The 26,691-nt window shown below is 41.9% G+C and overlaps 1 protein-coding gene across 3 annotated transcripts in view; it reads left to right on the forward strand.

The window, feature by feature from the left end:
* The window catches only part of plppr2b (phospholipid phosphatase related 2b), a 54,224-nt gene that overhangs the window by 11,412 nt on the left and 16,121 nt on the right, over positions 1 to 26,691 (forward strand). For 2 of the 3 annotated variants that reach the window (XM_037765312.1, XM_037765313.1), the window contains exon 3: positions 13,287 to 13,475. In XM_037765312.1, the coding sequence (XP_037621240.1) occupies positions 13,287 to 13,475 (189 nt within the window). Of the gene's footprint in view, positions 1 to 12,323; positions 13,476 to 26,691 lie in introns of those variants that run through there. The other variant, XM_037765314.1, reaches the window with a different exon arrangement.

Genomic DNA, 26,691 nt, shown 5'->3' on the forward strand with positions numbered 1-26,691 from the left:
ATCTAGACGGGAGACTTTGGCCAATCACAGTTCATTTCAGAGAGAGCGCGTTCCTATTGGCTGTGCTCCAGCTGGTGGGCGGTGCTTGGAATTTCCTCAACTGATCTTAACATGACTACCGGGTCACAAACTTTCTCATTTTACAGCTAAACTGTACACTGCAAGGTGTTTCTGAAAACATTTGAGGCACGATATAGGCATTACAGTAACAGAAAATTGATACATATTTGATCAGCGCTGCCTAGTTTGACCGTTTGATCGGAGTTTGCGAGTGATTGACAGCCGGCTGTGATTAGTTGTTTTCACCGGAGGACACAGAGACATACGTTTTTTCTTTCAGATTACCTGTCTCTTGCAATACTGTCAAGATATAGTGACCGTTTTTTAAAAATAACTTTTTTTAATCATATTTGCTCCATTTCTACCCACAGCTGCTTTAAGCCATTTCTTAATATACCACTAATGATTATCTTTAACCTCTTTCTTATTCATCACGTCCCTGAACGCATTACCTTCTAGTGGAATATATTATTGATTCATTCTCTGGTTGGTTTTCAGGCTCAGTTTATGAAAATGCTCACACAAATTATTTTCATGAGTCCCCTCCCTCTTCAACATACACACACACACACACACTGCCACAATGACACAGTAACGGCTCATTTTCACATTATTCTCTCCCTTAGTTTCTGCCTCATTATCTCTCAGACTCCATGAATAGCACCTGCCTGCCTGTCTGCTGCGTTGGGATTTCTCTGCACTCTGGATGGATGTTTGAAACACTTGTTAGCTGGCTGCTTCCCACCTGTTATCACTTTAGGGGGGAAGGGAGGGATGAGAGACCCTGTAAAGATATATATATATATCGCAATATAGGCTTGTATCATCCACGGATATTCAATAAAGTAGCCGCCTATCTAGGCTGCGGCGCCGTGGCTGAATTATCTTATCAGAAAAATAGAAATGTAAGATCTTTGCTGGAGTAAGTCTCTAAAATAAAATTGCTTATGTAAGATATAATCTTGCCCCTCTCTCTTGCTTCTTCTTTCTTAGCTACATTGTAGGATTCAGGATTGCAGTGCTGCTGCTCATGTGTTGCTCTGAATGATCTCAGCTATATAACTATATTATTAATATTCACAAATTATGAATTTAGCATCCTTTCCGGCTCAAGGACAGATTACATCAAAGTCAAACTTGTCAGTGAAATGATTTAATTGCCTGTGCTGCAAAAAAAAAACACATTAAAATGACACCAATCCTCTAAAAAAATAGGAATGCAAATCAGGCAATAGTTTATTTAGAAAATTAATACATGTTAATACTTGTTTATATGTGTAAGCAGGGAGCTCTGGAATGAAACGTTTAATTGCACTGTAGGGTTTTTTATTCAGGGAGCATGTTTGTATTGTGTGCGAGCCTGCATCTGCTTTTATTCTTCCGTTTGTAAAATGCGGGGGCATGTTTGCTTGAGGACTGGGGATTTTGTAGAATTATGCGATTGTTGCTGCAATAAAGAGAGAGAGAGAGGGAGAAGAGGGAAAAGAGGGAGAAGAGGAAGAATGGGTGAAGGGAAGCAAAGCAGATACACTGTAGATACAGAGAGACAAAGTGTGAGAGAGCAGATAGGGGTTTTGACAGCGAGGATGATTGAGAGACGTGGAGGGAAATGGGGGGAGACAAGAGAGCGTGGGTTTGAAAATGATTGAGGTAAAGATGTTTTTTTGACAGATAACGGAAGGGGGGGAAAAGCTGATGAGTTTAAGATAAAGATAGAATAAACCCAGACAAACAAAAGAGGTGAAAGAAGAAGAAGCGAGAGGGGGAGGGCGTGTGGGATGAATGCCTGCTTTGATCCTCTCCCTCTCCCTCTTTGTGTTTCACCTTTCTCTCCACTTCACGCTCTCATACATCCTCATTTGCTCCCTTTCACCTCCTATGCCCTTTTGTTTTCTCCTCTCTATGCTGCCTTCCTCGGCTTTTATTTCCCAGCGGCACGCTTCGGCTTCACCCTGCTGTATTTCTGTGATATACTAATGTCTTATTAACGGTTTTATCCGTCTGTTTATCTTCTTCCACTTTCCCTCTGCCTCTTCTCCCTGTCCTCTCTTTAAGCCCTCTACCCCCTCTGGCTCGTCCACTCTCTCCTATCAGTCAGCTTATCTATCTTGCACTCGTCTCGCTCAGTGTGTTGCATTACAATCTGGTGACACCAGGCGGCAGTCAAGCCCATTCATTTGCTTGTTATCCATGTTGATTCTATGATATGCAGGGGTTTTTTTGGAGGCTTTTTGTTCCATCACTTATACGTTATTTATGCAGATGAGTGAGTGAATGTGTGAGGGTGGTGTGTGTTTGTTCTTTTATCTTCAGTTTACTTCTGACTGTGTGTGTGTGTGTATTTGTGTGTTTGTAATCATCTGCTGAAAATCAGAGAGATGAAACCTCAACTGCTGTGAGATATTCCCCAGCTCTAATCACGTGAGCGAGCGTGATTATGTGAGCTCATCAGGAAACCAAATCACACGAAAAAGGAGGAGAGGTGTCTCAGCCTCATCTCATGCTAATTTAGGGAGCTTTTTTAGTGCTGAACGCTGTCAGGATAGTAACTCTGTGAATCCAAACCTGACTGACACTAATGAAAGAAGTGGTGCTGTTGGTGATGCCACGTTTTTCGGTGCTTATCTCACCATGCTCTCGTGAGGATATGTTTTAAATTTGTCAATTCATTTTGAGGCTGATTAATGAGCACAAACAGATTTACTAAAATAAAAGTAGGGAGCATAATGTTGCATATGATTGAAAAAAGCAGAGATCTTTATTTGCCCAGTTGATACCACTCAATGTTTGGCAACACATTACTTTCAGTCCTCCAGTCATGAGCATTAAAAACATTTGATAATAGGTTTATATCCCAATAAGTGTCAGTTATAAGTGTTTATTGATGTATTCGTCAACAACTATAACTCCTCCTGTGGGCACCCACCCATAAGTGGGGCTGGTGTATAAACAGATAATAAATAACAACAGGTGTAATGATATAAAATGTCTTCATAGAAGAAGTAATAATACATTATTACACAGATTTGTTGAATACTCAATTCTGATTGGTCAATCACGGCGTTCTACGGTCTGTTATTTCTTTATAACAGGCCGTTGCATGGATGCAGTTCTGATGTTGGACTCTATAGAGGACCATTTTTGTGTCAAATTATTGATTTATTAAGTAAGTGAACATGTAATAAGTGAGATAATGTACAGCGAGCAGGTCATTATTGTGAAATAAACCCCTTCAGGGTGCTTTGCGTCGTTGTTTATTTCACAATAATGACCCGCTCGCTGTACATTATCCCTGACTTAATAAATACCTAAACATGTCCTTGTGCTGCTATTGTGTTACAAACCCTTTATTACATGTTTATATACTGCTTATAAATGCTAAATATTCACCCACGGCTTGAGATCTACCTTTGCAGAGGTGCGCCATATTTTTCTCACAAGTCAATCAGGGCAAACAGGGCTTTTTCAGGAGGCGCTCTTAAAGAGACAGGCGCTAAAATGGAGCGTTTCAGACAGAGGGTGAATACAGGTATATTCAGACACACAGTGTGAGAACGATAATGTGTTTTTTGAACAGTAAAGCATGTAAACATCTTCTAGTAGAAACCCAAAATACAAATATGAACCTGGAAATGAGCATGATATGTCCTCTTTAAAGTAAAAGTGTTAACTGAACAGTTTCAGTCTGGATAAAGAAAAGTGGGTTTGTTCAATGTGCCATCTTAACGATATAGACAACTGGTTTTATTTGTTGATATTTAATTATGTATCTATTGTCCTTTTTACTGGGAACCAACCACTTTGTTTTGTAAATTATAAAGAAAAAAAATCGAAGAAATTGATTTTGTAAATATGGATAATGCACAAAAACTTAGTTGGCTATTCACAAATGAAACATTTAAATTAACCAGTTACTCAGAGGAAGCCCACGAGATGAGGAAAAAAAGCCCTCAATTAGAGTAAAGTTTGGTCTTGTTTAGCTTTCCTTTTCTCTCTTCTGCTATTCGGTGTACAATTTATTTGAAAATGTTCACGTAATTATGTTATTTCAAAGTATATAGAGCAAAATATAATGTTGTTTATGAAGATAATGTCCTGTAATGTTGGACTGGCCAAATGTTTGGCATGACACCGGAGTATAAATATATATTATAACTGTAACTAACTAAGAAATCCATTAAAATGTCGGCTCTTTCTAATGTGCTGCTGTGTGCAGCGCATCCTGAGTTTCTCAGCCTCCCGGATGCTCCGTATAGGACTCATTCATACGTTTGTTCTCCTTCAAAAACACATCAGACATTTTGAGAGCAAAACGAAGCAGCATGTGTGCTGTTCACCCTGAGCAGTGTGACATTCGGCGTCTCCCAGCAGGGCGCTGTCATCTCAACACCAGCCTCCGTCCACACACTCTCACCCTCTGTAAACATGTTTGACTTTATCAGTTGACTTCCCTGCCATCTGGCCACTCCACACAGGCCAAGGGGAGACATGCAACACTTATGTGCAAGCTCACAGTTTGGCCCCAGGAGACATTAGCGATGCCTACATCTATTTTCACCGCCCTCTTCCCTTCCCATAACACATTATTATTATGTCACATTTTATTTTTCCGCTTCTCTGGTTAAAGGGCTTTTGAGGGCAGGAGATTTCCTTCTGTTTTTGTCACATCAGTGCCATATTAGTCTCTTTGATTTCCTTGCTTTTACTCGCTTTGAAGTGCAGAGGTATGAGCTTTACATCTTAATTACAAGGCCTGAAAAGCCCATTTAGTTTACTGGGTCAGCTAGAGAGGGGTCATCATCTTAAATGTGCCTTATTTAGTAAACTCTGGTTTCATCCTGTGGCTAAATGTATGCTGACAGAATTAATTGGGTTTCATTGCATAACAGTTTAATCCTTCGTTTATCATGCCTGTCGGTGAAACCACCTCCGATTTTTAAGTTGTGAGTTACCAAATCTGTACGACTCATACAAAATCACCTGTTACTGCATTTTGCTGTGATATGAACAGGATTTGGTTTGAAGTGCAGAAAGCATCAGATTGTGTACATCTGATTATTACAGTCAGTGTGACCAACATTTTCAAGAGGCTGTAAAATTTATGTTATTTTTCACTCTTGAGTTGAATGTTTACAAGGCGGTTTATGTTTGAGTGGGAGTTTGTGATCCGCGAGCCTTTGAAACCGCATAGTTCTGTATGTTGTGACTTCAAACATGCATGGTGGCGTCTTCATACTTGAAAAGCATACGTCTTCTTAGGATTTTTTTCAAACATATATGAGTGGACAGAAACCATTGTCTTTTATATTGCTGGACTGGTGTACCGCTGATTTTAAAAGGAAAAGATAAGAGTGTGTGATTTGCTAGAAGACGAGGAAACAGAAGAGGTTAGTGTCTGATACTCTGAGAGGTCTTAATCTCAAACTGCCAAATCTCTTGAGATGAAACAGAGTAAGAGACAGAGCTGAGGGGCAAAGTCTTATTTGATATTTAATTAAAAAAAAAGTCTATGACCTTTCTGTCATTTCACAAGAACAGATAAACCTGATTTAATGCTCGCACCACTGAACTATTCCAACTTATTCCACTTAAACTGTCTACTTACACGCCCAGCAGACGCAGAGCAACATGAGCATCCCATTTAAATCCTCAAGTATTTAGAATCAATGAACATCTGGGTCTTTAGCTTGCTGTATTATATATATATATATACTGTATATAATAAACCAGTTGAGCATTCGTTTAGCGCATCTCTTGGTCAGAGGTCGTCATTTTGTGTTGGGAAGTAGTAGACTTCTGTCTACGATGTGTTCAATATCTGTTACTCAATAAACATCATTTAAATTCACACACTGTATATAAGAAGTGGACGTATGTCACCGTGACGTCATTCATTGGTTTGTGGACTATCGTTTTGAAGCCTTGAGTTCTGCATTTTGGCCGTCGCCATCTTGTTTTTTTTTGCAACCAGAAGCGACACAAGAGGGTGGAGCAAACTACAACCGAACGCTGAATAAGACATTTTTAGGCGACCAAAAAGGTTATAATTAACCTTCACGAACTGAAAACACACTGTGAAAAGGTTAAAGTTGCAAGACAAAAACATGGACAACTCCCAGACTGGACAATGCCGTGGTAGCGACCTGTCAATCAAAAGGTAGCCACGCCCTAAAGCATACCCTGCTTTATGGTCTATTTGACTCTAATTGGACCATAATTTACTAAATGAAAATCATGCTGTATTGAAGAAGATGTGAAACTAGCGATTGTCCCCCTTAAACTCATGTTTACAATGTTTACTGAGGTAATAAATCAAGTGAGAAGTAGGCTCATTTTCTCATAGACTTCTATGCAATCAGACTTTTTTTTTTGCAACCAGAGGAGTCGCCCCCTGCTGGCTGTTAGAATGCAAGTTTAAGTCACTTCAACATTGGCTTCACTTCTCAGACCAGGAGGTTGCCACCTGAATAAGACTGGGCGGAGGGGGGATCACCTGTGGTCTCAGCCTCATCTCAGATGGTACACATGTACTGCATATACAAGGACCTGAATAAACTAGACAGAGCAAGAGCAATAGAGACTCACACCGCAGTCACATGATAATCAATCAACTCCTGTGCTTGTGTGCCGGGAGCAGCTGTCTATGGTTTTATATTCAGGAAGTTGAGCGACAGGGCTTCTCATCTATACAGACTTGTGTATGAAAACAATGTGCAGACAATGCAATGTTCAGGGTGTTGATTTTCAGTGGGATTAGCAGTACCAGCAACCACCTGCACTAGTTAATATTTTCTTTGCATTGTAGGAGAAACAAAGCCAAACAAAGTAATAATGAGGAAGAAGGATGAAGTGAGGTGACTGAGGTTATTACCGAGCGACAAAGTCTGCATAGGAAGGAAGTCGTGGTGGATGGGTCAACAGAAACATCAGACTTTAACACGGCTGTTTCTCATCTCATATTGATAATCAACGTTTCTTTTTTAACCACGACCACGATCGCTTCATAAACTTAACCATGTTTATTATTGTAACCATGGTGACAAAGGTTATTTTAACCCACGATGTTTCCCTAAACTTAACGAAGTCGTGTTTGTGCCTAAACCTAATCAAACCTTAACCATAGCGTTGTCACATCATAAAGATTAAAAAAAAAAACGCATATGAAATATAGGGACTTGGTGTGTAAAGACCTTTAGGGCAGGACTAATAACACCTTTATCATTTTTATTGGTAGATTAAGATTTGTGACCTCATAAATTCCCATCAAAGCTCCGGCCCACCTTCAACCTGCACGTCTACTCAGCCAGAATAACTGAAAACACCTGTGTGGGAGGCTTTAAGATAGCTGCCATGTGTGTGTGAATAAACAGCCTGCGTGGAGTTTAGTCATGTGACAGATCAATGACGGCCTGTCTTGACCCTCCATGACCCTCCTGCAGCTTAAGGTTGTCAGTAGTTTCATACTGAACATGCACGTGATACTTCAGAAATAATGTATTATGCAAATGAATAGTCCAAGGTGACCTGAGCAGGATGTGTGCTAATTAGAAACCATCAACTTGAAGTTGCTTTGACCTTTATTAATATTTAGACAAACTGGCTTTGGCTGCAGAGTGTGCAGGAAGTTTGTTCATGTGGGAGGGAAGTGAGATGAAATGTCATATAAGAGCTCTAAAGCCTGTCGTCAATAGGGAGGCTGTTTCCTGTTTGTGTAAATGAGACGTTAGTCGACTCCACTTACTGGAACTTTTGTATTTTAGTATTTTACTGTGATAATCTTGTCTCAGCATGAATATAACTTGTGTCTCCTCATGTATTATTCCGCATACACGGTTGCTACTCTCAGACTGACAGTGTTGTCAATAAGCGCAGACGATTTTTAGTGCGAAAGTAGATGCAAAACAACGTGCGTAATCTCCCAGGGAGGCTTTCCGCAGTTGCCTTCAAATGTTTGTTTAAACTTTGATGGTTTTTTCGTAGACCTCCCTCGCTCGCCTCCTCCCACCTCTCTACACCTCCCTCCCTCGCTCCCTCCCTCAAGCCTTCTGTAGCTCGGTGAGAAGAGAGGAACGGATGATGGAGAGAAATGTTCAACACAGCATGCCCGTGTCAGAGTTCCTCCTCAGACATGGGAATGCACCCACATGCCTGCAGACATACTCGAACACACACATGGAAACACACACCCACCCACGAACTCAAACACACAAAGCGCATGTAGATGGAAAAGAACATGGAAAAACATGGAGCTGCTCGTTGTTCTTGGACTATATATAAACTACAAGCTGGAGGTGTGCGATGGTTCGCCATCGTGTGTGCATGCATGTGTGTTTCTGTGTCCCTCATTTTTTTGCTTTTAAGGGCCTCGGGGCACATGTGTTGTCACCGAACACATCGTCCCCTCCAGTATGATGCTCAGTGCAGAGACTATAGTACAACGTCAGCCACAAACAAATTCAAATAGATTAGGTTTCACGTTGCCATGGGAACGTACAGATCAATTATTTGATTTAAAGGGACTCATCCACAGATTTTCAGTGACTGTAAAGGAAACAAGAAAGTGGCAGATGTTAAGCCCCTACAAAAATACAATGATTTACAAAATACAACAACGGGAAATGCATCTTTTTAGAGAGTAATAGAAAGTAAATAACCTTTTTCACAGTATTTACCTGAGCCATACTTCTTATTACCTCCTTCAAGGCCCTTGGTTATGTTTTCACCGGCGTTGGTTTGTCTGTCTGTCTGTCTGTCTGTCTGTCTGTCTGTCTGTCTGTCTGTTAGCAGGATTACAATGAATCCTGCAATGAACAATCCATTAGATTTTGGTGGCGATCCGGATCATGATCCGAATTCAGGAATTTGTTGATGACGCATGGACCCGCCTTCTTCTGAGAGCAGAGAGATACGTGTGTCGATGTGTGGCGAGATTTTGAGGTGCGGGAGCTGCTGGGCGTCCGCGGTGAGAAAGATAAAAGCGGTAGATGACGGGATGAGAGACAACATAGTGTAACGTTATACAGACATAACAAGGCTGCTGAATGAGAGAGGCATCCGCCGTTACGTTACACAGAAACACACCGTGTTAATAATAAGCCGACCACCTCACGGAGCTGTGATCTGTTTTTAAAGTCAGGCACCTTGGTGGAGGTCTGCGCTCTCCGAGTGCCATTCTAGTCTTCTCTAATATTACTGTCACCACAAAGTAGCTTAAGGCAATAAACTCTCATACAAATCAATAAAGTGCATGAAACATTATTATAGCAACAACAGTGCAAAAACATACAACAATATGTGTACATGTAAATTCACGAAGTGGCGGCGGCACTTGGTACGGCCATGGCCGCTCTATGCTACCAGGCGGGGACATGTAAACGGATTATTACAGTCATGTTAATGTTGTTTAGCCCCGAAAACATACCTGAAAAATGGGGAGAAAATAATCACGAGAGTGATGGTGATGTTTCCTCAGCGAGAGCTTTACTCTAATGAGGAAAATATCGCAATTTATGTGGGTGGAGACAAAAGTAAGCGATCTCAGGACCCTGGATTGACACCATCGTGTAGATCACATATCACCACTTTTACATCTTACATTAAACCATAAAGAATAACGTTTAACCATTTTTAAACAACATATGACAGGTTTGAACTATTTTACCCATAATTGTTTTAGACAAACCTTGTATGTATGATGTAATGTATGATCTTTTTAAGCTCATTCCAGATTTTAACATCATTACTTACTATGAACTTACTATGTTTAGGGTACCGTATTAAGAGTAATACACTCATAGCCTTTTTTAACTTGTCACACAGAGAAGCAGATGTGACAGTGGAGCAGAGCATGTAATGTATAGAGTTTGAATTAGGTCATCCTCTCATGCTCATTATCACTCTTCCGTGTGTACTAAGAGTGTGAGATGTGTTACGTGTAACAAGTTCCCCCCCCTTCGCCTCCCTAAAGCACTCTGGGGTACTCTGTCACTTTGCTAAGGAGGATAAACATGTTGGAGGAGGTTCTCTCAGTGGTTTCTCACTTGTTCAGCCATCTGCCACTGTGAGACTTTTCCTGTTTAGTGCCGTAAAGCATCAAGAGGATTCTCCATCAAAGTCCTTCAAAATATCGTTTTAAATAAATAACAACAAAATCAGCACAAACACAGATAACAAGTTGTTAATTTAAACGGTGAACACTACATTCATCCACTATTACAACACAACAAACTGCCAGTTTTTACATTTTGTGCAAAAAACGTTTAGGCGACTGAAACAACTGTGGTAAAAATTAAAGGAATAGTTTGACATTTTGGGAAACGTGCTTTCCAGTTGAGATGAGAAGGTCACCCAGCATGGTGTCTTACTGGTGCGTTGCCAGGCAACCAGCGTAACTCCCCATAAAACTTCACAACTTGTCTTTTTTTTCAGTTTGAGTTCAGACTGAACAAAGAAGATGCAATGTGTTTTTTAATGAGCTTTAGGGGTGCTCGTGGGTGGATTTTTCTATTCTTGGAACAGAGTTAGGCTAGCTGTTTCCCCCTGCTTCCAGTTTTTATGCTAAGCTAAGCGTATCGACTCCCAGCTCCAGCTTCGTAGTTAATGCATCTACAAGAGTGGAATTTATATTCTCATCTAAATTTCGGTAAGAAAGGAATTGTGTGAAGTGTATTTCCCAAAACTATTCCATTAAAGGGCAAATGTGTAGGATTTCGGGGATCTATTAGCAGAAATGGAATATAAATAAGTATGTTTTCTTTAGTATATAATCACCTGAAACTAAGAATCGTTGTGTTTTCGTTAACTTAGAATGAGCCCTTCATATTTACATAGGGAGCAGGTCCTCTTCACGGAGTCCGCTATGTTTCTACAGTAGCCAAGAAGAGACAAACCAAACACTGACCCTAGAGAGCCTTTGCATTTTTACGTTACCTGAAGGCCACCGTAGTTCTCTGACACACATTTGTGAAACTGCGGTAACGTGAGCTGCAGAGTTCAAAACCTTGGTACTGCTAGCCACCGTCTGACTTCTGTTGCTCCTAAAGTAGTGTTATTATGGTAAGGATGACCTCTGAGCGAGGCGAATGGCATTACCACGGTTTTGCACTCGACGGCTCACATTACCACAGTCTTGGAAAGGGAGGAGTGAGTGGAGGGGTACTCAGTTGGTTGCAATCTGCAACCGCACCACTAGATGCCGCCTACACACTGTACCTTTAAAGCTTCACTCAGAATAGATATCACTTGGTGTAATTTGGGAATTAAACACAGAGGACCGCATTTTAAGGCAAATATCCACAATCTACCCTCCCAAACACATCATTTTAATTCATTTGCACTACACTATTTCAACAAACATTGTCAGGAACTGCAGGACCTGCTTGTTTCTAATGTCAAAAGTCAATTTGAAAATGTATCAAAAGTCAACCTTTGCCCAAACCCTTTATGTGCAAAAGACAGAAAGGCTCTCCCAGTATACTGACAGTGAATGAGCTTCTTCATAATATGTATTTAATCGATGTTGTTTGCTGATTAGCATCACGTGTTCATCTTTTCCTCTTTGTGAAAACACTAAATCTTGGACTTAACACGTATTTTTGCTCTCTGACTAAATTTAGCTAACCTGAGTCTTGATCGTGTCACCATGAGAGAACTCTTGTTCTTTTATCGCTAGCAAATGAATCACATTCACAGACGTTTCTCACTGCAGACGTTGTGACCTGTCTGTCATAGCAGGAGGAGCTCAAGTGGAACTAATGGCAGACAGGATGTCTCCTTTCCAGCAATTATTGCAATGCAATGTACCACTTAATAATGTCATTAGTTACACCTGTGACAGACAAGTCAAAATGTCTGCTGTGAGAAAGGTTTATTCAGCCCACCTCCTTGCTTGGTGTCTGGCTCTGACATATCTTTTTTTTGTTTAGTTAATAATTACTATCATTAATCTGGTAATTTACAATGATATTGTATTATTAACCTTCAAATGCTACACATATTGTAACCCCCTTTAACGTAACAGAACAATTCGTAACCAACAGCTGCCAAACTGCTGTTTCTTTCCCGCCTCGTGTGTCTCCAACCAGCAGCTCATCCTGCCAGCAGAGGCTCCTCGTGTTTTGGTGCTGATAAATTTGTCCTTCGCACACAATAGAAGTTCATCTAGCAAACATTCAGCCTGCAGATTAGGATGAAACTAATCAGCAGCTTCGCTATATTTAAACTTCCTTTTTTTAACTTGTAGTTTTTGTGTCAGGCCTTTTCCCGCAGGGCGAACAAATATTACACAAAAAAAACCTTTTTCTGTTAAAGAAGCTTACTATACAGTTGTATTTTATTTCCCCTCCCGTAGGGTACTGGGCAAAGGAGTTAAAGTGCTGTTTACTAGAGTATAAATGAATAATTAGTACTTGTGCATCTGTCTCATCTGTGCAGAATAGCATGTATTTTTTAATTCTCCCTCTCTTACTCTCTCTCTCTCACATTCAATCTGTGATACATTTTTATTATGAGCTCTTTTAAATAGTTATGAAGATCATATTTTATGCGTCATGGCGTGTGCTTTGCATACAGCTGGTATTTTAAAAGGCAGAATAGTAGAGTGGTACAACTTAAGTTATGCAGATAGTCACACACACACACATCATTTCTCACCGACCCTCTGCTTTTCCCAGTGTTGTTTCTCTCTCTCTCTCTTTTCATCTTCTCCACCGCTCTGCTCTTTTTCACCCCATCTGTGTCTCACCCTCCCTCCCACCTCTCTCCCGTCCTCGTTCAGTTCTTCTTCTCTTCCACCATACAGCGTTATTTTCTTTGATCGGTCTCCATTTGTGTCTTTACCCTCCCACTCTGCATACTGACACAGCTGAAGGGATCTCTCTCTCTCTCTCTCTGTATCTCTGTCAGTGCTCTCTCTTTACCCCCTCTCTATCTGTCTTCTCCTTATTTGTCTCCCTCTGTCTCTATCTCTACCTCCCTCCCTCCCTCTCCCTCTCCCTCTCATCCTCATCCTTCACTATCTCGCCACGCACACTTGATTCATTTTACACATTACCGAAGCATCCATCATTTTTGCTCTGTGAAGGAAAAATCTTTTTTTTTTCAAATCCGTGACAATATTTTTCCACTTCTCTCTCTTTTTTCCGGCTGTCTTTTCTTTTTTCCCCAACTCCTACACTCTTCTTGTGGAATCCAATCCTAAAGCTGGAACCAATATGTTTTATTTCCAGCTGGTCATCATGGCAGGGACCGTTCTGTTGGCGTACTACTTTGAGTACACGGACACGTTCCCCGTGCACATCCAGGGCTTCTTCTGCTTCGACAAAGCCTACTCCAAGCCGTACCCGGGACCGGAGGACAACAGCAAGGCGCCGCCTGTCCTCGTCTACTCCCTAGTCACCGCCATCCCCACTGTGACGGTGAGTCTGTGTTCAACTTGTACTTCCACAGGTGCTCATCATGCACACGCACGACTACACACACATAATGGACTTCAAACCACACACACACACATATAGTTCCTCCTCATCTACACGTGGTGTTTGTGGATTGAAAGAGAGGAGAGCTGTGTAGGTGTGTATCCTCGTGGTCTCACCGCTCCGTTTGTGTGGATGTGTTCTCTGTAATAACCATGGCAACGGGCACTATATTTGTCCTCCGTAGAGCAGTGAGAGATACAGTGTACAGAGTGTCTGTCCTTATTTCAAGACTGCACAAAACCGAATAAAACATCCTCTCTAAATGGCTTCCCCTATCCATGCACAAGAACAGAAACAGTTTTCACTATTTTTTCACCCAGACCGTCTTCATCCAAGGCTTTAAAATGCTTATTGAAGCATCTTTAATAATTAAACGTCCGTACAGATTTGTAATTTGTAGGTCACCAGTTCTTGGCAACATGCAGTGAATCCGAAATGAATATTCAGCCTCTCTTTATTTTTGACATTCGTTCACTAAATCAGTTTAAAATGTAAGGCACAGTAATGTTATTAGTCTAGATGCTGAATTGCATCACAGCGGCCATGCCTTCTTGTCAGTGCAGTGGGATATTATTAATAATGAAACATTGGTTCACATCCTCATCAAAGCTCCGTCTCCATGTCTGTCTTGTCCCCCAGGGCTTGTCTCTTTGATGTCCTCCAGTTAAGTGGCATTACGACATGGCTGCCTCTGAGCCACATATCTGGGCAGCACACACACACACACACGCAGACACACACACACACACACACACACACACAGAAGCAGCATAAACACAAGCAGATGCACATAATCACACGTATAGATACAGGCCATCCTGTGTCATTTGCGCCTGTATAGATGAGATCCACTTCTGTCACCCCATCGTCTTTTCTCAGTTTGTCATTATTGGAAATATAGGCCTGTTTTAGTCCCGTATTGACAAGAATGCTCGATGATAACAACGACAATTGCAATATGTTTGCAGATGCTCTCTAGGGTAATACTCTGAGACTTGTTTGTCAGTTCGGGGGTGATGGGATCAGGTAGCACTATCCTTTTGTTTACATTTTGGATCAGAGATTGTGCTTAAAGAGAGACACTAATGATTGTATCTAACACAACAGGCACAAAATGAACACGTGTGACAGATGCGCAGGTGGACTGTGTTTTATTTGTGTGTTTGTTTGGAGGCACTGGACTGGATGGGGGCTGCAGGCACCAGGGTGTGGGAGCGGTGTGGCGTGATTTTTGCCTGGAGTGTGAAGCGGCTTTTTTGAAAAATCTGAGCATCTGTGTTCTCTCTCGCTCCAAGATACCACCGCGCCATCCCATGAGCCTCTGTTCAGATACAATAAAAGAATATTCATCTCTCTTTTCTCTCAATTTTGACTCAGACTTTTAGCCACAAACAGACGATGGACGAGTTCCTCGACTGACATATACCGACTTTGTATCTTTATGACAGCTCAAACTGATTTTTACACCAGAAACTGCACAGATTTCTTTTATTTTCCCCCAGACCCTCTCTCTCTTTTTGATGCTGTCTCTTTGTATAATGATGGGGGAGGCATACAACTCAGGATCACTGAAGTTTCTTGCTCAACTTAAAACATTTCAAGTCCGGGTAAAGGAAAATCAGAGATTTGGTTCTAAACCGATATACATGGCTGAAAACATGAAAACACTGTGAACTATATAGTACTGAATTGTGGAGTTAGACCATTGAACTGTTGGTCTTTATTTTCGTGTTCAGGATTTTTTGGGCGGGCCTGAAACAGTCGGAAATCTTGGCTCAATGACGCACTGGAGCCATCCTTAGCATAACCCTAACATTATATAAAAAGTAGAGCACATAGCATCAGTGGTTCTCCCACTCAGTCACCAGTTACAACACTTACTAACCATATTGAGTGGTGTACCGGCCATCTGGCGTACGGGACAAATCCCACTGGGCCTTCAACAATCCAAAAAGTTTTAACCGGCCGTTCAGCCCGTCTGTCTCTCACCACCGGCCTTCTCTGTGTGCCTGTAATTCGGGCTGCGCATGAGAGTGTGCTGCGTGCATGTTCCAGGACTGGGCTCACTGGCCAATCAAAACCAAGTTAGTTAAACTTGTTCTTACATCATAAGCTGCCCCATAACCTACTCCGTCGCTACTGTTATGGCTGTAAAAGGGTGGATAAATTGTTTTGAGCGTCACAACTGCCGCAAAATGACTTGTTTCACTATCAGAATTTGATCGAGTAAGCACAGGGCTAAACCATTAGATAGCTCGACCGGCGGAAGTCTCTGGTTTGCTCTGCATAGAGCTTCGCGCGTTAACATTCTGCAAAAGTAGCGCGCAGCAGATAATTGTACATATGTAATCATTTTGCACAATTTGGAAATCTAATTTTTTATTTTAATTTGGCTGGGTGGTTAATAAAACATTTTCTGTGGTGTGACAAAACTCCAAACACATATTCATTTTTTGCTTTACCCGGAATTTACGATATTCCAGACATTTAGTGTTAGTGCGTCCATTCGGTGGGAGACAGTTTATAAAAATTGTGGTCAAATTGTTTCAGCAGGCTGAGATATCCTGACCTTTATTCCTTAGTGTGAGTCCAAAAAAATGCTGGATCCTACACTTCCCATAATGCAACTCAAAAGCTTCTCTCATTTGACCTGGTAAACAAGTCCACACTCATAGTGCAAGCTTTTTGTTATACAGTAAATCTCCTAGTTTAATCAGAGATGACCCAGGCAACATAATTTTCTCAGACTTGACAAACCTCCCTTTAGAGCCACAGAAGATATTAAACCGTGAACAATTTTCACTCCCTGTGATGAGTAAAATCAATGGAGTTCCCCCAGAAACATCTTCGCCTCAATTTGTGCCGCCTTTAAGTGAATCTGCTAAATCTTTGTTGAGAAAAGCTTTGAGCGATGTCCTCTAAGAGACTGTGGCAGCCGCTGCCCGGCCCACACTTACACTCGAGGCTAATGTTGCTGCCCCTGCTTTTAAGTTCACCACACATACAGTAGAGCACATTACACTGTAGAGCTTTGAGTCCAAGCCATTAAAGTCTGTTAAAATGAGAGAAAGTGACATGAATCAATCTGTCAATACTTTTATATCACACAATCTACATCATGCTGCTTTAATGTGTAAATTCATGACTTTATAATAAATAATAACTGTACTTGAGTGAGGTGAGAAGATATCGTGATGGAAATCTCGCGAACAGATTAATTGGAGACTGAAGAAGCAACAGGAGACTCTCGATGTCTTAAGCTGGAGGTTTATTGTAGCTTGAAGTCAGGGAGAACTGAGCAATACAAGTGATATACGTATAGGAGAGTAGTCACAGTGCATCACCACACTCAATTCTGGTAACAGCTTTCGGAGGAGTATTTAATCCGTGCTGGCATACAAAAGTAGGTTGTCCCAAATATGGTCTTTTCTCTGCTAAACAACACTATGTGCTCAGCTGTAATTGGATCGCATAAACGTAAATGTGCACAACTAATTAGAGGTCATGTGATATGTGCTTCAGGTCACAGTGATTACAGTCAATCAGTAAGACACTAGCATCTGGAGATGTCTGGAGCAAAAGGCATCACATTATCTAAGTGTCTGTGTGTTTGTTTTCTCCTGCGAATGTGTGTAGAAGTTGTGCGAAGCGCTGCTCCCACATGTCAACCACGGAGCCCAGAGACGAGTAAACAGACTGTTTATCTGTCTGTAACCTTGAGACAGTCAAACTTGGAGCTCAGAGCTGTGAGCCACCGCTCTGAGCTAAAGAAGGTCATGACCTGCTGAATGTAAATTTGGTAGTGACTGCTCTTGCAACAAATGATCCTGAGAAACTATTACAGGGGAATAAACAAATTATTTCCCAACAGATATCACAGACACGACTCTGGATGCCCCGCCATCTTTGTTGCAAATTTAAACAGACATAGACTGTATATAAGAAGTGGACGTAGTCACCGTGACATCACTCATTAGTTTGTGGACTGCCATTTTAAAGCCTCGAGTTTTGTATTTTGCCATGTTAGTTTTTTGCAACCAAAAGTGACACGAGAGGGTGGAGCAAAGTACAACCGAATACTGAATAAGACATTTTTAGGCGACCAAAAAGGTTATAATTAACTTTCATGGACTGAAAACACACTGTGAAAGGGTTAAAGTTGTAAGACGAAAACATAGACAACTCCAAGACCGGACAACGCCGTGGTAGCGACCTGTCAATCACAAGGTAGCTACGCCCTAAAGCATAAAGTTTGAAATAATTGAAAAAATATTTTACACCTAGCAAAGTGAAATCGTATACTTACACTTGAATTGAAGCGTTGTTGATGTGACAGAGCCGTACGCCATTGTTTGTTATGAACGTTGTCGTCACTACCGCATTGCATTGTAGGATATTTATGCCGCCGTAGTGTCCAGCGTTTGCATACTGTAATATTTCACTGGAAATATTAGGCAATTTGCATAATATAGGTCTCATACTAAGGTTTCGGCATGCTAAAATTCTCGCATACTGTTTTAGCGTACTAAATAGCATGTCAGTATGGAATTTCTGACGCAACCAAAGAGTTTGATTCTGCAACAGCTTATGACACTCGTAGGCCATTGAAAGGTGAAAATGTGGGTTGTACCATGATTGGGTTTGGGCTTTAAAGGGACTGTATGTAAGTTTTTACATGTATAAACGCTTTTAATCGTTTTTTTATTGCCCATGTGTGAACAGGTTGTAACCTAACCAAAAAAAAGTGAGACCTTCCACGATATTCTGGGTTTCCTGTATCAGCCTGTAGACTGCTTTTAATGTGAAAAATGCGGGCCATTTTTTTCCAGGAAAATCCAACGGATGTAACGTTGTTTGCGCTCACAAATGCCTTTACTCTCTTCAGCCCCACTACAGGGCTAACAGTGTACAATCATAGCTAACGTTCAGTTAGAAATGGAATCTGCTAACACAAAAACAACAATGTTATATCTAGTGAAGCCCGTTTTGAAAAACAGGAGTGTAGTGCTATTGGGGTTTTAGCTGTCATCAGGTTCAGTCTCGTGTGTGTCGCCTCACTGTTTTGACCGATGCTCGCTCGTCTACATAATGCGAGCAACAGGGCGCTGTCTGACGTTGACTTAACGGCCACAGATGTCACTGTTAACAAGCTATTTCTGATTCTCACATCGAGCTCTTTTAAACCGCAGCAGGTTAAAAACAGAATCCACCACGTCTCTTGAGTCTGATCAAAAGTCTTGAAACTGACAATGTTGAAAAGCAGTGGTTATATCTCGGGGCTTTCATGGCAATCTGAACCTGTACGATTTGGGCATCGACCACATACGAGTATTGATGTGGTTACTGGATTAGAATGAGAGCAGAATACTGTGTGTGTGTGTGTGAGGCAGAGAGAGACAAAGAGACAGGAAGTGAGAGGGTGAGAGAAATAGAAGCACTTGTGTGGTACTTGTGCTGTAAGTTTCAGTGGATCAGTGAAGGTAAGTGTGTGGGTGGATGACGGCGCATATCTTCTCCTCCACTGCCACTGAAAACGGATTCTGCGTGTGCAGGTGGGAGTCGATGTGTGTGTGTGTGTGTGTCTGACTAGTGTTGGGATCTGAGTACTAGTCAGAGCGGCTGCAGGCGATCTATATGACTCTCCACTATAGCTAAAGCCTATATACAATACACGCACCAAACGCAGCACAGGTGACATTTCAGCATTCGTGTTGCTAATTATCGTGCCAAGCTAGCTGAAAGAGCAGGGTAAAGGGCTATTTGAACTATTTGCTCATTATTAGTGTGTCCGTGTGTGTGTGTGAGGGTGTGTATTATGTAATGGACACTGTGTGTGTGTGTGCTGATTGCACACCAATCAGTCGATTTAGTTCAGCTGTGACCAATCACAGGATCAAATGGTAATTGTAGGCTTAAGATCCATGTGACACAACGTGAGCCTTCGCAGCACGTGGAGACTCACACACTGCGCCAACACAAACACACACACACTCGTAAGCTCAAGCAAGAGAATATGAGGCTGTGAATGAACAAAGTTTTGAATGTAGAGGTTTATTTCCCCACCTTTTTTTTATGTGGGTCAGGAGCATAATGCTAAATACTTTTGCCCTGGAGAGCCCCGTTCTCATGCTGCTAAATATAAGCCTCTCAAACAGCGCGGGGAGGCAAAGCGAGGGCGCGCTTTGAGAGGAGAGACAGAGTAGGTTCAAGGGGGAAAATGAGAAACACAAGAAACAGACGTACCAGAGAGAAAACAAGAGAAAACAAAACCAAAAAAAGAAGACAGCCAAAGGAGGAAGAGGGAACAAGAGAGTCCGTACGATGCCGCTCAGTGGCAACTCGCTGCTCCAAGTTTGTTTTCTGTTGTCTGTTAAACCGTCATGCATAATGCAGCTCCATGTGACAGAAAGATGGGGATTGGGGCAAACCATGGAGGCAGACCATATCATCCAGTCATGCCAGAGTCTATTAAGTGAGAGCTCTTGATATGCAGAAAGAAAACTGCATTGTTCTGTTGTTGCCGTCATATCTTCAAAAACAGATGCTGGATGTGGTCAAAGCCATATTGTGTGTGTGTGTGTGGACGTTTTAATAGTAGGATCAACGTCAGTGGGAAGAAGGACAATAGTCCGAGTTGAAGAGGAAGACTGGCAGAATAAAGATTTAAGTAAATGCAGGATGCTTCGGAAGGTGATTCTCTTTGCTTTCCAGGTCAAAGGTCAGGGTGAGCTAGAAGGAAAAGAAGCAGGGCTCTGTTTTTAGAGATGTTTTTTGGTGGTTTACCCCAAAGATAACTTGACAAACGAACAGTAGATCATATGAAGTCATTTGGAGATATTGCTAGAGCTAATATAATGAAGTTTGCCAGCAAATATAGTTTGGATATCTTTGACATAAACAGCAGCAGAGTGATGCTGCTTTGGACCAAATTTCAACAATCATGCTGGTAGAAGTCCACCGAGAAGAAGAAGCTGAGATACCAAGTTCTCCACAAACAGTAGCTACAATATGCCAGAAGGCAAAAACAGCCAAAAGATGCTATGTTTTAAGGGACTGGATCTGGCTATGTTGCTCTTTCAGTATCATCACTGTTGCTTTTGCTTTTTGTTACTGTCTTGTATAACTCACATTTCAGTACAACTCGTTCTTGGGGTAACCAAAAAGGCATTTTTGGTGAGAAAAAAAATGTGGTTACCAAAAAGTACATTCTTCACAGAATAACACAAAATATTGCAAGTTATTGAGTCACACAGTTGCAGTCTAAATACCAGGTCACACCAACTTTATTCAGGAAAATTCATTTGTGCATCCTCGTGAAAGTAGACGCGCTGGAGGCTTGCAGTGGCTACCATTGTTGTGGTTAGTTTCATTTGTGGCATAATGGATACAAAGAGGAAGCAGCAGAGTTGAATTGTGAGACCCAGCTGATATGATAGCTCCCTTCTCTATGGACTCTCTTGTTTCCTCAAAGATGCTGCAGGTCAAATGTGTGAATTCACATGTCAAATAATCCCCCTCCTTCTTCCCCTCCGCCGATTGTGGCAGTTTCATTGAAGTGAATCTATTTCAATCCAAATTTAGCTATTATAAATGCGTTGTCGCTGAGTAACCGCCTCCTCTCTAACCACAAGGCTGCTCTTCCAGCTGTGGTAACATGCAGCAAAAACACAAAATCCAATCTTCTTGATTGGATCTCAGAAATATGATGGAAATGTCAAATCTAACGGTACCCAGCAATACTTGGATGTGGATTTTTGTTCCCTTCTTTTCTCCCTGCTTAGGTGTTTGAGGTAGACACATGTGATTGGTGTTGGGAGGCTGTAGGTGCGCCCTGCTACAGCACAGTTCCCCTGTATTAACATGGCTCCCATCATGCTCCCTGACTGCTCTTTTGTTATGCTAATGTTTAACAAATGATGTTGTTCAGAAAACCCAGGCTTTTCCTGTTCTCATTTTTCGCCTTCCTCTGTTCTATATTTACCTTCTATTGTTCTTGCAATCAGAGTTGTCATCTTTGACGAGCAAACCCCAAAGAAATCTGCTCACACACACACACCAACGCGCATGGACATAGACAATCACACACTCCCACGCATGCACTAGAAAGTAAGGCTGAAGTAAGCGTCTTCGTAGCTCTTGAAACAGGAGAACTCAGGCGGTTCATTCGCGCAATCATCCCTTCTTTCTGACATTTTCGAGTTGATTGCAGTTGTCATAGGCCTTGTATTTTACTGCACAAGCTGTCTGTATACACACACACACACACACACAAGCACAGACTCTGTACACACTCATCCGTCCAATGCCCATATGCAAATTGGCCAGAAGTTTGCATACTGTTAAGCCCCGGGACAATCCTTCATGAATAATGGAGTCACATATGACAGACAGAGGAGGATTGGGAAGAACCATCGAGCGGGAGAACAGATTTGGGTGTCACACTGAAACTCTTCTATCGGATTGTGCAGAGATCAGTTCCCTTGATAATTTCCTCTCCAGGGAGGATGTAGGAGAGAGGAAGAAGACAAAAGTGCTTTTGCTGCTGATGTGAAAAGTCAATCAGTGTAGAAACCATTAAAGGCACTTTGTTTCAGCACATCACTTGTGCTCTGTGGTGGTGTATACATGTGCATGTATGAAGAAAGAAAAAAACAGATCTTATGTATTGAGTTGACATGGCTTGGCGATGTGCAGCTCATGACATCATGCTTTGGCCACCCGTCACGATTCATGGCTATCTTTGCTTTACAGAATAGCTAGAATTAGCTAATCATTTGCAAGGCATTTAGCATGCAATAAGAGTGCCGTTCGTGCTTTGGTGTATCATATGTATGGCATGTAGTCTGTATTGATGCAGTGTAAACGCATCGTCGTGAATATGCTATGGTCAGAGCTAGTGATGTAGAATAAAAAGTGAGAAAGACTGCTTAAGGCGGGAGGGGATATAGATGGGTCCAACAAACACATGACTTTTAACCAGGTGTATGTTACGTTAGTGATGTGTTTTCTGTACTTATATTTTGTTGTTTCCATACATATCTTACCTACTAAGCTGTCTCAAATTTAGTACACTTCCATGTAGTACATTGTGTACACTATGTACTTACTTATGTAGTGCGTGAATTTCGACAGGGTAGTGTTGCACACAGCTGTTGTGTATAACTTTAGCATAGTGGTACTTGAGAAAAAAAACACATGAAAAACACATGTATAACTTAAAATTTGTATAGTTTGGTGTTCGTGGTTTCAATTGCAACCGCTGCAGCTTCCTTCCCGCCATTTTCACGTTTGAAATAGGTTGACGACTTGGTAGTTGGCTAGCAAAATAGCCTACATGCGGTTGTTCGTAGAACAGATATAATGAATTTGCAAATCTACAATCACACAAAAGTCTTTGTCGCTGTCTCAACTCCTCTAAGTATATACAGTATACATTTATATAAACCAAATTATAAACCCAAAATTAAAACTCTCTTAAAAAAATGCACAGCGTTGTAAACGTAACTTATCACTTACACGGTCAAGTTCAACTTGGAAGAACGTAAGGTGCGTCATTCCCTTAAAGGAAACCACACATATTTTAAAGTGACAGAACATTGAACCAAAATACACATATATACTGTACAGCTCTGGTACAGTGGCAAGTGGAAACATTATTAACCATGTTGCTTGTACACAAGCAATTTACTGCGTCCATAGTACAATAGAAAAGTTTGTGAGGTCACTCCAAACTAGACAAAAGGGCTAAACTGTTATAACAGACAGAGAGAGAGAGAGAGAGAGAGAAGAGGATGGCTGGCCACTAAGGCAAAGGCACAAAATGTGCAGGGAGCAGAGGGGAAAGTGGCTGCAGGTACATATACACTTTAGGAGCTGATTAGGGTAATGAGGGGCAGGTTTGTGGGGTAGCCAGGTGGAGATTAGGTGACTGGGGAACAGCAGGAAGAGCTGAGGACAACTGCTGGAGGGTGAGAGAGTGAAACTATAGCAGGTTTTAAGTTGCTCTTGTCGACTATGACAAAGGTTTTAATTCTCAAATGAGATTATAGAAAATGTGACTCTCACGATTGCTGGCATCAGTGTTGTATTATTATTATAAGCTAATTTAATACCTATCCTAACTGAAATGCCATATTTGGTAAATCTGTTTTAGCATTAACCATCACCATCTGTCCTTCCATGTACATCTCTGTGTGTTTGCATGTGGAAGAGACAGAAAGAAGGGTAGACAGACAGATCGGTGCGTCAGCAGTCGTGCTTATGAGACAGAGCACTGAAAAAAGGGCAGGGGATAATAAGGGATAATCACGGCTTTATCCTGTCGCTGCCAATCACAATGGATAGAGAATTGAGAGATGAAGACAGCAGGCCATGCAGCCCCGTGCCGATACGCCTGACCAGCGATCCGCTCCCACTGCGATAGCCTGTAAGACGCGCTCTAACCCATAGATGAGAACCCTAATCCAGCAATACACTCACACTCTGGTAGATTAGCTGCAAGGTCTCCTCCCGCACCAATCCAGGATCCCTCTGTTTCTTCTTAAGGGGAGGCAGAGCGAAAGACACACAACTTATAGGAAGACTATGCGGAGGTGGATGGAGAGTAAGCAGGGTAAGGATAGAAAGGGAGGGGCTCGGGGGGGAATAGAGGAAAATGCAAAGAGACAATAAAAGAAAGGGGGGAAAGCGGGGAGAAGAGAAGACTAACGGGGTCATACTTCAAATCAAAAAGAGAGAGCAAGAAACAGGCGAGAAAGGACAATTTATATTTGAATCAGGAAAGAAATAAACAGAGAAAAAAGGTTTCTGTTAGCCTAGTTTCTCCTCCACAAAGACCTGGGAAAGCTGCCGGGCCATGAACGAATCACAGAATAAAAACAGGGTGACACAGAGAGAAAGAGATGGATAGAGAGAGTGTGGGTGATGATGAGGCTGAAGCAGCTAAATTGTCATGGTTACCATCGACGGTGCGCTGTGTGTGTGTGTGTGTGTGTGTGTTTGTGAGAAGGCTGCCTGTGTATATGTGTGTTTAAAGTAGAGCACTGGGCCTGCATTGTCAACAAATGTCATGTGATATACTTTATGTAGACATGGTGTAATACTATAATCAAGGTTTCTTTTCACAATAACGACTTTCAGTCAGTATTGCATCATGTTTAGAAGGCGCATAAATGACACACATAGAAATGCACAGATTAGGAATTTAACACTGCACCAGATGATTCACCATATAGCCCAGCAGTTCATGGTGTAAATGCGTAGCTAAATTTAGTGTTTTCTCACAATATCCCCGAGCTATTAATGATAATGAATTCCAAACACAGCTGTAAAAAAATGCACGGAGCATAAATTTCCACAATCCCCCTTGAGCTCATGTTGCTTTTTATATGTTGTGACGTCAAACCGGCATTTAATGCTGCATCACTTGTTCCTATTCTGATTGCTGTTACTCACAGTACACAGTGTTTTTATTATCCTCAGGTTTTAGTCTTGTTTTCCACATAAACATCCCTGTATGTGTCCTATGGTACACGTCCCAGCATTGGACGCTAGATGGGCAGCCACTAGACGCAAGGTGGGCTCAGGAAGGCCCCCAGGAAGAGCGCCTGTCGTTGATGGCAATTTCCGTAGTGGCCAAACGACGGTACTACAACTTCCGTGTCCGTCACGTGATGCCATTGGGCCCAAAAATACTTTTTCCCATAGATTTATATTGGGAAAGAGACGTTTGTAACTCAGCGGATAATTTTTTTTGAAGTGAATCAACTTCCCAGTATGAACACTCTAATAGCACTTATTTAAATCATTAGGTCCTAAAAGTTGTAAAACGCACTAATAGCTGAATCCAGATTTATTTCCTTTCCTCCATTCATGTAAATGAGATCCAGACCGAGGATGGAGCGAGGTCAGGGAGGCGGAGTTAGAAAGCCGTGACGACGGCGTGACGGCTGTTACCCTGTGACCGAGCCATGTGACCGAGCGCCTGCTCCATGGGCCCAATGGATGAGGAAGATCGCCGGAAGATCCGGGTACTTGTCCAGTCGGAAGTCGAGCCATTTTGGCTTCATGCGCCTCTGAGTAACTTTCATAGGAATGAACGGGGTCCCGCCTCCAACGCTGTATCCAGTTCTCATAATACATCCATGCGTGGGCTGCTGCTCCCGGCTCTCAAACCGGAACCAACATGGCGGCTCGTTTGTAAACTTTCTACTCTTATATCACGAAAATAGTTCACCGAAATATGTTTCTGAAAACATTTTACGCGAGAAATAAGCCATGCAGTTGCTGAATCTGTCTTCATTTTGGATCGACAACGCTTCGCTTAAAAGTTTCTCGGGAGTTTCCAGAGGCGTCGGACGCCTGTGATTTGCATAAAGTAGCCTAGACCTCAACCTTATGCAAATGAGGAGCAGCCAACGTGATGCCCCGTCTCTCGAATCGCGTTGCCACGCTACCAGAATGCATTGCATGACTCCTTACATAGACAATGAATGGGAAGCGTGGAAAGTATGGAGGCTGTGGACATCTACCGTTATGTGTATGATGTCTTTTTTTAAGCCACTTGTGTATTTCTTTGTGGAGAGGCTGTAAATTGAAAGTGATGGTTGAATGAGAATCCAGGTACAGCTATTGTTAAAAAGAAATCCACCCGTTTACAGTTCCTGTCTGTACAGTCGGAGCTTATTGTCTCTCTACGCATTCTTGGAAAATTAGGTTTTCAACTCCCGAAGTGCCCTTATATATTACGATCACCTTTTCATCCTTTTCTCTCTTCATGTTTTTCTTCTTTCGTTGTCATCTTTTGTCAAGTAAGACTGCACACTTCATCAGACGCACACAGACTTGTTTGGAGTCACGCTCACAAAAAGCAAAAAAGAACAACGTCCTACCATCGACTGTCACCGTGTCACAAAAGGTAGAAAATCAAAGGAAGCCAATTAAGTCGCGCTCAGCCTCCGGAGTTTCTCCCATCACTCTCCCACAAACACATTCCTGCGCTCTTCTTCTTCTTCTTCTGTGCCTCCCCTCATCATTTCAGTTCATCTATATAGTTGTCAGAGTTGGAAAAACTCCAGAGTTTCTACCCTCTTGATGAAAAAGTCTCCCTAACTGCTTCTACACACGTTTGCGTACATGTGCGCCTGCTCTCTCGACA

This window comes from Sebastes umbrosus, chromosome 3, assembly GCF_015220745.1.
Source record: "Sebastes umbrosus isolate fSebUmb1 chromosome 3, fSebUmb1.pri, whole genome shotgun sequence".
NCBI classification, from domain to species: Eukaryota; Metazoa; Chordata; class Actinopteri; order Perciformes; family Sebastidae; genus Sebastes; species Sebastes umbrosus.